The 12,011-nt window shown below is 47.8% G+C and overlaps 1 protein-coding gene across 5 annotated transcripts in view; it reads right to left on the reverse strand.

Moving 5' to 3' along the window:
• Window positions 1-10,683, reverse strand: part of ZNF395 (zinc finger protein 395) — a 37,221-nt gene extending 26,538 nt beyond the window's left edge. Inside the window, exons 1-2 of one of the 5 annotated variants that reach the window (XM_030879119.3) lie at window positions 10,570-10,683; window positions 10,181-10,278 (exon numbers count right to left, since the gene is read on the reverse strand). In XM_030879119.3, coding sequence (XP_030734979.2) covers window positions 10,181-10,215 — 35 coding nt within the window. In that variant the 5' untranslated portion in view covers window positions 10,216-10,278; window positions 10,570-10,683. Of the gene's footprint in view, window positions 1-9,330; window positions 9,436-9,493; window positions 9,553-9,792; window positions 9,842-9,933; window positions 9,986-10,180; window positions 10,279-10,569 lie in introns of those variants that run through there. The other 4 variants (XM_060301307.2, XM_060301305.1, XM_060301306.1 and 1 more) reach the window with 4 other exon arrangements.
• Between the last annotated feature and the right edge of the window lie 1,328 nt (window positions 10,684-12,011).

The raw sequence follows: 12,011 nt of genomic DNA on the forward strand, positions 1-12,011 counted from the left end.
ATGCGACAAAGCACAGATGACGTACCATATACACTGTGTGAGGTCCAAATGATACTGAGATAAAGGCGGCCTGGGCCCTTTATCGAGTGCACAAAGACTTCCAACTTTAGTTCCAATTACCAAGTTCTGCCTACATTTTTTACATACATCGAAAACTGACGCCCCCTAGGTGTGCACCCTGAAATTACTCCACATGAAGAGAGCACTTTCTTGCCCAATACTGACTTTTTTCAAATGCCAAAATGTAGGCATGAATCACTTGGCGACAGAAATCTTGTGTTCTTCTCCAAAAGATGAGATAAACCTCTGTTCTCCTTGTGGAGTTTCTCCAAGAAATGTTTGCTAAGTGACTTAGCCCTTGCAGTGTCCCCAGCAGCAAAAGAAGTAATCCAAAAATATCAGGAAGAAAATCTAAAATTTTTAAATGATCAGGGTGGATTCTAAATAAACCATACATTTAAGTAAAATTTAGGCAAAATTAAACATCCACGTGTAAGCTACAAATAATAAAAGTGCAAAAACAAAAAAATTTTCATTCAAACCACAAATTTACTGTTGGATAGCAACTAAACATATGCGTTCCTGGAAAATCCCACACAAAAGTTTCTTTAAATCTGTCTCTTGCTCCCTCTCTCACTAAGCCTACAGAGCAATCACAAGGTTCAGACTCGTCCCTGATGTTGGGATGGTTTTTAACGTGCTGCACCTGGTGATATAAATCTGCAGTGGAGAAAATGAAGGAGGAGATGGTCAAGGACACTCCCAGATCCTCCACAGCCAAGCAGAGGACCCAGGAGTCAGTTAAAGGTCCCCATCTTGATTCATTCATTATACTGAATACAACCGGCCAATAAACATATTAGTCTTCCATATGTCGATCTGTTTTATTTATTGTTATTTGCCATTTTCCACCCTACGCCCACCTTCTTGCTTTTCCTAAAGACAAAATTCCATTTTCAGCAGCCCTGGGGCCACAGACTGAGTCCTGACCCACCCTGGAATAGTTCTCTTCCTCCTTTCTGAAATAACCCCAGAAGATCTCTTGAAAATGTTAGGACCCACTTATTAACATTTTTTTAAAGAACTTAAAATGATGATTTGACCCCAGTACGACACACTAGAGGCATATTCCATATTCCACATTATCTTTCAGCTTTGACAAGTCACACAATAACCCAAGAATTAGAAAGGACTCTGGAGGCCAGCCTAATTCCTGTTCTCCTCTACAGCACCCCGAATCCACAGCATTCAGCCCAACCTGAACACCTTCAATGATGGGGAGCTCACTACTCCATGGGCAGACATTTCCACTGTTCGTCAGGCCTGCCAGCAAGAAAATTCCTTTTCTGATAGAACTGAAATCTGCTCTCCCAGTCTTTAGGGTTAAAAGGAACCTTAAAGCTCATCACCTTCGTGTAATCATTCAGTGGATAAGGAATCATGTAATGCAATCATTCTACAGAAGAAGAATCTGAAGCTACAGAGGATAAAGCAGTTGTCCCATCCATCGGTCATACTCCAACACCAGAGCAGAAATGAACAAGTCGACTCTTTCCTATACCTCATAACCACGAAAATATTTGAAAAGTGCTACTGTGTACCCACCCCATGAATGTACTCCGGTCATTCCTGATCCCACAGCATCCTAGTCTCCTTCCTGTGGGCGAAGCCTTGTTTGTTCATGTTTCTTTTAAATCATGGCTCCCCAGTGTTCCGAATGTCACATGACCAGCAGAGGTCATTAAAACTAGACCCTGTGATTGGACTGATGAATTTCTGATCCAGTTATGAATGGGATTCAATTTCTAAAAAGCCTCATCCCACTCAGGGCTCACATTTAACTCATGAACAGAACAATCTCAAAACTTTTTTCCCGGGCTTCCCTGGTGGCGCAGTGGTTGAGAGTCCGCCTGCCGATGCAGGGGACACAGGTTCGTGCCCTGGTCCGGGAAGATCCCACATGCCGCAGAGCGAGCCATGGCCACTGAGCCTGCGCGTCCGGAGCCTGTGCTCCGCAACGGGAGAGGCCCGTGTACCAAAAAAAAAAAAACAAAAAAACTTTTTTCCCACATGATCTGCCCCCTCCTCAGCACCTGGAGGACCACCAGGGTTACACTGTGCTTGTCTGTTTACCTGTCAGTCTCCCCCTTTCAATCAGATCATCAACTTCAGGTCAGGGACTGAGTCTTCTTTTTTTGACTCCAGTACCTCGTCAGTGCTTGACACACGCAGGTAAATACTCAAGATTAGTCACTAAATGAATCATCCTGTCCTTTACCCATCCTGTCCTTGAATGATAAAGTGTTTTTAAAATAGCAGTGTTCAAGAGAATGAAGAGACAAACCACAGGCTGGGAGAAAATATTTGCAAAAGACACATCTGATAAAGGACTGTTATCCATAATATACAAAGAACTCTTAAAACTCAACAATAAGAAAACAAACAATTCAATTTTAAAAAGGGAGTCAAAGACCTTAACAGATACCTCACCAAAGAAGACATACAGATAACAAAAACAGCACATAAGATGTCATCACAAATCATTAGGGAAATGCAGATTAAAATGAGATACCACTACACACTTAAGAGAATGCCCAAAATCCAGATAACTGACAACACCAAATGCTGGTGAGGATATAGAGCAACAAGAACTCTCATTCTTTGCTGGTGGGAATGCAAAATGGTGCAGGCACTTCGGAAGACAGTTTGGTGCTTTCTTACAAAACTAAACACACTCTTACCATATGACCCAGCAACTGCCCTCCTTGGGATTTATGCAAAGGAGTTGCAAACTTATGTCCACACAAAAACCTGCATACGGGTGTCTATAGCAGCTTCATTCATAATGACTGCCAAAACTTGGAAGCAACCAGGATGTCCTTCAGTAGGTGAATGGATAACTACACTGTGGGACATCCAGATAATGGAATATTATTCAGTGCTAAAAAGAAATGAGCTATCAAGCCACGAAAAGACATGGAGGAAGATTAGATGCACATTACCGAGTGACAGAAGCCAATCTGAAAAGACCATATACTGTATGATTCCAACTGTATAACATTCTAGAAAAAGCAAAACTGTGGAGGCAGTAAAAGGATTACTGGTTACCAAAGGTTGTGGGGAGGGAAGGATGAATAGGCAGAGCACAGAGGATTTTAGGGCCGTGAAAGTACTCTATATGATACTATAATGGTGGGTACATTTGTCCAAACTCAGAATGTACAGCACCAAGAGTGAACCCTAATGTCACCTATGGACTTTGGGTGATTATGTCCCGTCAGTATAGGTTCATTAATTACAACAAATGTACCATCAGGTGAGGGATGTTGATGGTGGGGGGATGTGCATGTGAGGGGGGCAGGGAGTACGTGGGAACTCTCTGCACCTTCCTCTCAGTTTTGCTGTGAACATAAAACTGGCCTAAAAAATAAAGTATATTTTAAAAGATATACTTACATATATGGTAGTGTTTTTTCCACTGTGATATACATACACACTATAAGAAATACAAATAGTAAATTTAAAATGTAAAAAAAGAAAGTCACTCAACTCATCCATTTAGAAGTAACCAATATTAGTATTTTGGTATTAGAATTTTTAGTGTATTTCCTTCCAGTCATTTTCTATGCACTTTGTTTCTTTAAGATTTGAAATCATATTGTAGATGCACCTTAACTTTTAGCAGAAACATCTGTCCATGTTATTTTAAAATTATTCCTAAACATTAGTTTTAATGGCCATAATATTCCACTATTACGGAATATTAGTGGAATCACTTTCGGATTACTTCCAGCCCAGTCACACCACTGGATATTTAGGTTGTTTCCAATTTTCCATTATAGTTTAAGAAAAAAAAAAAAAACCTCTAAATAATCCCTGTGCACAAAGCATCATCTACATTTTGGATGTGGTCTCCAGAAGCGGAATCATCCTACCAGAATGTATGAACATTACAATTCAAATGTTAAAAACTAAATCAGACTTTACGTTTATCCCTTACTGAATTTCTTTTTTAAATTTGGGCCCTCATTCTGGATGTCTTTGAACCTTGGTTTATCTACTAAATAAGCAATTCCTCCCACCTCTACGCCATCAACAAACATACCTTCTGTATCTTGATCCACGACACTGGAATAAATGTTGAACAGCTCAAGGCCAAGAACAGAACCCTATGGCACTCATTTTCAGACCCCTTTCCAGGCTGACTCGGTGCCACTAATTAACAGTTTTTGCACATGACTATCAAATTAAATTAATAACACCATTCAGCCCACATTCTACCACTTATTTAATATGGACCTTCATATCTTCAGAAATTGTTAAGTACTTTACTAAAGACAAAGGGTACTATAGCTGCTGCACCATTTCTCTGACCCAGTAACCATCATATAAAACAGGCAATGGGTTCAATTTGATACGATCTGGTTGACTTCTGATTATCCCTGCATCCTAAGGGCACACTTCTTCAAGCAATTAAGCAAAAAGCATTTCAGTTTCTACGTTTTTTTCCCCCAAACCTGTATTTTAAAATAATCAGACTGCGCACCTGTATAAAGCCGGGTGGCTCTTATTCAGTCCCTGTCACCTGTGGCTCCCCCAGGGAAGGGCTCTGAATCACAGGTAGTTATGGACCCCCAGGGTAAACCAAAGTGTCTCCAGACCACAGAGATCTGAACTTATTCATTTCAGCTGGTCCCAAATCAGCCTCGTTTTTAGGAGTCATTTGCATTCACACCTTGAACCAATTATCCCGTGGTCACTAGGAATCCTGGCTTCTCAATCTCTGGATCCTGGAAGCCTACCCCCGGGCCCATCCTAGGAAGAAGGAAATAAGAAGTGACACAGCCCCTCTCCTTGCCGTTCCTTTATTACTGACTCACAGAACCAAAGCTCCTGAGAATCTAATGTTTTGCGGCACTTGGCAGCCATGACTCACATCTCACCAAGTTATTACCCCGACATCGTTCTCAGAGGATACGTGCCAGGAGCCACCAGCTAACCAGGTCAGCCTGAAGTGGAAAATGACAAGGCCTGAGAGATCTTGGGGTCGCTAGAAATTGGCTTCACCATAGAGAATACAGCCCAAAGCCGTCTCTAATTAGTACCATTCCAGTCATCAGAAAAATATTTCACAGTGCCAGCCGGCAGCAACTCAGAAAGTGCTCCTCACCTGCCCACCTGCCCAAAACAAATCATTTGCACACAAGGCTCTAAGATTCCATGTCACACTCCTACCCGAATCCCTGCGGTGGCCACCCAGAGCCAGGGACGCGATCCCAAAGTCCCTATTTGGCCTTCGAGCCTCTTGAAAACTCAGGTCACAAACCCAGAGGCCTGCAGGGCTGAGCAGGGAATTGACTTCGACTGGACTGAGGCAACAGAGAGAACGGGAACTGGGACGGCTGGGGGCCCCGGGCCATCTCCCGCCCACAGCGGGCAGCCGCCACTCAGCTGCACAGACCTGCCTGCTCCGACTCTTTACCAGAGTCCCAACTCCAGAGGTTTTCTGGATTGCTCCTAATTTTTGAAGACCTTTGCGTGGTCCCAATGACAACTCATCTGAAGGTTTGAACACATTCTTCGGGCCTCCCGTTTACAACCCTTCCACCGCCCTTTGATCCTAACCGACCTGTCCAGCCTGACGGCTCCCTCCTCTCCCAAGGACCTCTGTTCTTCACTCTTCCGCACACTATGTACACCCCTAACTCCAAGCTGTGGCCCGTGATACACACCCCACCTGTGTGGCACCATGAGACACCCCAAAGGGTTCTTCCCAGACTTCCTTCCCTATTCCAGAAAGTTTTTCCAAGCCAAACAAGCATGGCTCCTTCTCCTGAGCCCTACGGCTACTTATTTTTCATCTTGGCCTTTCGTCATCTTGCCTTGCTCCTTAATCACAGGTGGATCCTATCTCTCCTATCCCTCAATCCCTTCCTCATGCTTCCTTCCACCTCCAGCACGACTAAGCGTAGCTCTGCCCAGGTGCAGCTTCCTAAGTACTTCCTAGATATGAAAATGCTCTATAGCTGTTTTTCCAACTGTGAGTTACGATCCATTACAGACTGGTTACATCGACTTAGTGGGAAACAATAAGCATTTTTAAATGAAAAATAATGGAATAGAAAATAAAAGTACCAGAGGAGACTGCACCAAGCAAAAGAGGTAGTACTCATGAACTTAAATTAGATTTTTACATACATGATTGAGTATACTAGGTCATGATGTAAATTTTATTTCCTAATGTAGGTCATGGTCGAAACAGTGTAGAAAACAGCGCTCTCTAACGAGTAGATTAGCTCCACCAGTGCTTCACGCAACGTTTTTTGGTTTTTTTTTTTGACAGTCATATATTCTCTAAAAAGAAAAAAATATCTGACTGCTACCTCTCCCCACACGAGTCAGCTTCCCCTGCCAGTTCACTGATCCTGCATCTCAGAGAAACAGGGAGGCTAAGTAACTGCAATTACATTCTCGCTCATTCTGCAACTTTTTGCAATCACCCTTCAAATTCACCAGCCCTCAGATGCTGCAAGTTGAGGCTTAGGGAATTTGTTCAGCAAATCACCCTAAGTCACCCTTGCAACAGGAAAGCAGAATTCAGAGCTCAGGAGAAACCCCAGCTCCCACTCTGCGGGCTGGTCGCTGGCTTCCTGGGAACTGGCAAGGGCTCTCTCTGGTTAGGAGGGGCCTGGCCCTGGGAAAGGCACTATCCCTAGGCCCAAAATCTCCTTCCTCTTTTAGATCATCTTGCTGCCCCCATGCACATCTACAAGGGGACAACAGCACTAGACTGAAGGTCTCGGTGGAGAGCAAAATTCAACGTCATTTCAGAGCCCAGCAATGTATGTGCTTAGTGAATTCTATTCTACTTCCCTCCAACCTCCAATCCCACCCTCCTGGTTAGCGGAAGAAGTGGCCCATCCTCCTTGGAGCCTCATTTCCTCCGAGCTGCTTTACCAAATTCATGTTCAGGACCAGGTGGTATCTTCTGAATGGCAAGACAGAACAGAGCCTTCCAACTCAGACCCCCAGTCCCCCTCACGAGCATCCTCTACTGCCCCCCACCCCATGACCAAGAAGACACTCCTCGGAGTGCCTTCCCTCCCCGGCTTTGGCAGCCTTTTCCACCCTACACACCCTGGTTTCCCACCAACCTCAGAGCCACAGCTGCTAGCAGGACACCTATGTTTCGACGTCTTGGCAAACACAAGAAACTTCCCTGCAGCCTGAGTGTCAATTACTTCTCTCCAAAACACACATTTCCGATTTCTCAAGTTACCAACTACAGCAGCTCCAAGGCCCTGGCGTGTAATCAATTTCCACAAAGAATTAATTTCCATTCATCTCCTTCCTTCACCCTGCCCCTGTCAACAGATTATTTCAACAGTAATGCTTCTAAAATCCACCCTGTCTTCCATTTCCAGTTATCCCAGTCCAAGCCCTGGACACTCCACAACTGTAACAGCCTACTAACTGATTTGTCTCCTAACATTACTTTTAAAAATCTTCCCAAATACCCTTTCGTTACATCAGTCTCTGGCTCAGAAACCTTTACTATCTCCCCAGTACACACAAGGTAAAATGCAATCCCCCAGTCTGCTTTCTAGGACGTTCACAACCTCAACCATTGTTCCTCTCTATCTTTATCTCCTACTGTTCAGGAAACATCCCGTGGTCTGGCCAAGGCCATCTCCTTGTCTCTCAGGAAAAGTCATGTTCATTTGCACCTCATGGCCCATCTCAAAGGTCTCACACTCCAGAAATACAGTTTTGGTGATTCCTACCGTATTCCTTCTCTGAACGCCAACAGCACCTATTCTACACCTCGCAGTTTGCCAGGTCATTGTGCCCTATCTTGAGGTCTTATTTCCCGTGCTCAAGTCTTTCTGTCCCCCCGCCCCCCGAGGTTATAAACCCTGGAGGGAATCATCTCATGTATCTTTTGCATCCTCCTCACTGAGATAACTGTTTGAACCTCTTCTCCTCCATAGTCCCTTTCTGACCTCTCACACCGGTTACTTCTTCCTCCCGTGCCTTTGGCCTTTGCCGGTTATCCTTCACGTGCATAACTTATTTCCTAACTTAGGACTCTAAGTCCATTCCCCAACCCTGACCTTGCCTTTGACAGTCCCCCTGTCCCCCAGCATGTGCAATCACTTACGCAGTCTGTGCACATTAATCTGAACTTGAGCTCTCAAATCACTTCTACCTGGTCAGTAGGCTTTCTGAGGCCTTAGATTTCTTGAGTGTCTTTTATCTCCCAGAGAACCTGGCATGGTGCTGAGAACGCAGCAGCCCCCCAGAGGTACCTGTGGAGTTGAACTTAATTGCTATGTTTCCTGGTGTTTCAAGTTCCCTGAGACCCAGAACCTCTGTTTACACAACATCTTAGGAGGGTGTCGAAAAGGCCTTCAATACCTGTTGATCACTCACTTCCAGGCAAAATGCACCAAATACACTTTCCTAGAAAAGGGGGTGTAAAGAACGGACCGATGGCCTGTAGGTAACCCCTGCACCTGGCCGCCTGGCATGAGAACGCTGGCCTGCGAGAAGCGCTCCAAAGCCACCGAGCATTGGCCCAGGCTGCCTGCAATCAAGGAGGCAGCGGGACCCCTGGCCGCCTGGCAGGTGGGCTTCTGTAGGTTACTGCGTCCGTCCCAAAGTGAAGGCGCTGAGCCCTGAATTCCCAGGCAGAAAAGAAAATGCTGCCTTTGAGATTGCACATGACAAACTCCCAGTCCAGGCCCCCACCCGGGCACCGCACATGCCCACAGTGCCAGTACTGAGGAGGGTCAGGGGCCGCCGGCGAGGAGAGGCAGGGTGAAGACGCGCAGAAGCAAGCGGGGTGGACAGAAGGGGACCGGGAGGGTGGGGGCCAGTCCCCGAGGTGGAGGGTGTGTCGCGCCGCGCGTCCCGGAGCGCGGCACTCGCCCGTCCGGCCGCTCGGCGGAGCGGGCAGGAACGCGCGGGGCGCCGGGAGAACTGGGCCGGCGGCCCGGCCGGAAAGGGTCAGGGAGGGGGCAGGTCACCCTCCGGCGGAGAGGCGACTCCCGGCCAGCGCTCAAAGTTGGGGAGGGGATTCCTCGGCGAGCGCCGGCGGCGGGCGAGATAAACAAGGCGGCGCACGGGAGGGCGGGCGGCCACCCTCTCCCGGCCGGCGCGGCCACTGCCGCAGCGCCCCCGCGGCCCTACCGGCCGCTGCCCCGGCGGCGCCCGCCTCCCGGGCCCTCCTGTCGCCGGCCCAGCCCCCACGGGCGTGCGGAGCGTGGGAAGTTCCCGGGCCGCCCCCGTCCCTGGGCTGCAGCGCCGCGAGGTCCCCGCTCAGCTCACCTCGCCCCGCCACGAGCGGTGGCGCGGGCCGGGCAGCTCCCGCTCGGACAGCTCGGCTCGGCTCGGGGCTGCGGCTGCCGCGGCCCCCGCCCGCCCGGCGCGGCCCACCGCCCGGCTCCGCTCCGGCCGCCCGCCCGCCCGCCGAGGCTCCGTTCGCGCCCACCTGGCCGGCCTGCCCTCCCTCTCCGGGACACTGCGCTCACGTACGCGGCCGCGGCCACAACCCGGCCCGGATTCCCCGCCCGGGAAGGGAGCGGAGGCGCGCGCCAGCCAGCGAGCGCCGGGGCGAGGCGGGGGACACACCCCCTCGCCGCCCTCCCTCCGTTGCCCCCCCACCGCCCTCCATCCCCCGACCCCCTCCCCCGGCGCCGCGCGCGCACGCCGCCTGCGCGCGCCTCGCCGGCCACGCGCGCCCGCGACCCCCGCCCCAACACCCCCCCAGCGCGCGCCCGGCGTACACACCCCCGGCCGCTCGTAGACAGTGGGCGCTCAATAAGTGCCCGAGCGACTCCTCGCGCACATGCGCACTTGAACCTGACCGAGTGGTGACGCCCCCGCCCCCACCCCCAAATCGGACCCGGCGGCTGCAGCCCCGAACCAAACTTGAGTCTTAGCCTGTTTTCACTGAACCGGCCACCGAGCCAAAGTTTCTTGCTGTTGTTTTTCCAGGCCGGGCTCCGGGACAGGCTTCTCCGAGAGAGGCCGAGCTCGCCCCAAGGCGGGAAATGCCGCCAGCGGGCTCCGGGCGCCTCCGACGGGCGCTTGGCGGGGGCGGTCGAGACCCAGGCCGCGCCGCCCCGAGCCGCCGAGCGTGAGCGAAAGGCGAGAGGGAGGGAACGCTGGAACCAACCTTTCCATCTTCCTTTGCTTTAATGCCTTCTCCATTTTATGACATTTTACTCGATCTCACTCGTTTGTAGTTGTAAAGTGAGGCGTTATTTGCTGTTTCTGGAATTAACGTGAGAGAAAGTTAACTATTAGTCTTCAGCCCTTATGTAAACAATACCAGTTGCTTTTGGCACCGTTAGGCTCTGGCTTTTGTATAATTTGTAACAAGGAGAATTGAAGCTGAGCCATTGTGTTGCTCTGTGTTTTTCAGAGATAAGACCAGAGCCACACGGTAGTGAGAAGCCCCAGTACCGATATGTGTGAGCATATAGAGTAATATTCAAATAAGTTTAATGGATAAAAGAAATAAATCCCCTCCCCCCAGAAGTTTTAAAATATTTTTGGACATACTTGTTGAGTTTGCAGTCAGTTCACCTTCAATTTGAGGTATGCTGTTTTTCCTGCAGAGAGGCAGTGGGGAGTGTGTAGGAAAGGACTAAAGGCTTTGCAGTCAGACAAGCCTGGTTTGCAATCCTGATTTTACTGCTGAACTAGTTTTGTGATCTTCAGCAGGTTCTTTTATCTCTCTGAACCTCGGCATCTTTATCTGTAAGATGAAATAAAAAACATAGGTATACTGCCTAGCTCACACCAAATAAACACTAGATATTATTTCCCTTCCCCCACCGTCCACCATTTGTTACGAAAGAAAAAAATCTAAAAAAAAAAAATTCCTATAGGACATTAGTTCTCAACTGGGGATGATTTTACCCCCAGGAGACATTTGGCAATGTCTGGAGACATTTTTGATTGTCACAACTGGGGGTAGTGGTGCTCCTAGCATCTAATAGGTATAGGCCAATGATGCTGCTAAACGTCCGGCAATGCAGAGGACAGCCCCATACAACAAAGAATTACCTGGTCTGAATTGTCAATAGTGACATCGTTGAGAAATCCTGCTATAGGCTAATTCTGCCATCGAATAATTCACCAAAGACTGGTTCTACCTTTTAATTCTCATCCTCAAGGAAACATTCTTGTTTGCATTCGAGAGCACAAGAATGAAAGCATTTGGGGGACCACAGCAATTATATTAATATGCAAAGCCTGCCCTTAACATGAAAATGCAGATTCGAATTTTACATTTTATTATTAAAGGAATATTTTACCTAATTAACAACCGATGTATGTGCCCTAATTATTAAGGTATCTTATGATATATTATGTATTACTACAAGTCACAAATAGCTTTTGGTTCTGTTTCCCTTTTTCCTCAGTGGGTGTTTACTCACTTCCGCAGATTCAGCTCTCTGCTAAGTCCCTCACCTATCCTGAAGTTTATAACATAGTCCCTGCCCCCAAGGAATATCCAGCCTAGGTGGAAGTAGATGAATGCACATGCAACAATTAAGGAACAATACAAGATAGCATATAATTAAGCTTTAATTGCAGCACCCAGACTAAGGTGGCACAGAGGCAAGGGAAATGAGTTCCAGCAACAACACCCAGTGCCGCCCGGCTGAGGTGTTCTGTAAATGTTTGTTGAATGAAATGAAATAGCAAAAGCTTTTGACATGAGATAGGACTCCAGCTAGTATATAATTCCATTCCAGGATTTAAACTGCTAGACTCTGTAAATGGATGTTGGTGCCTGGCTGTGAGTTTATTTTTCTTAAAACATCCAGTTCAAACTTGTAACCCAACCTGTATATTTCCTAAAACGATCAAACTTTAATAAAATGGAAACAATCATTCGTTTGACAACTATGTGAGTGCCTGCTGTGTGCAGCGTGAACCAAAAGAGTCTCTAAATTTGAACAGAACCCAGAGCTTGTTCTGTCTGAGACAGGCCA

This window comes from Globicephala melas, chromosome 6, assembly GCF_963455315.2.
Source record: "Globicephala melas chromosome 6, mGloMel1.2, whole genome shotgun sequence".
Classification (NCBI taxonomy): Eukaryota; Metazoa; Chordata; class Mammalia; order Artiodactyla; family Delphinidae; genus Globicephala; species Globicephala melas.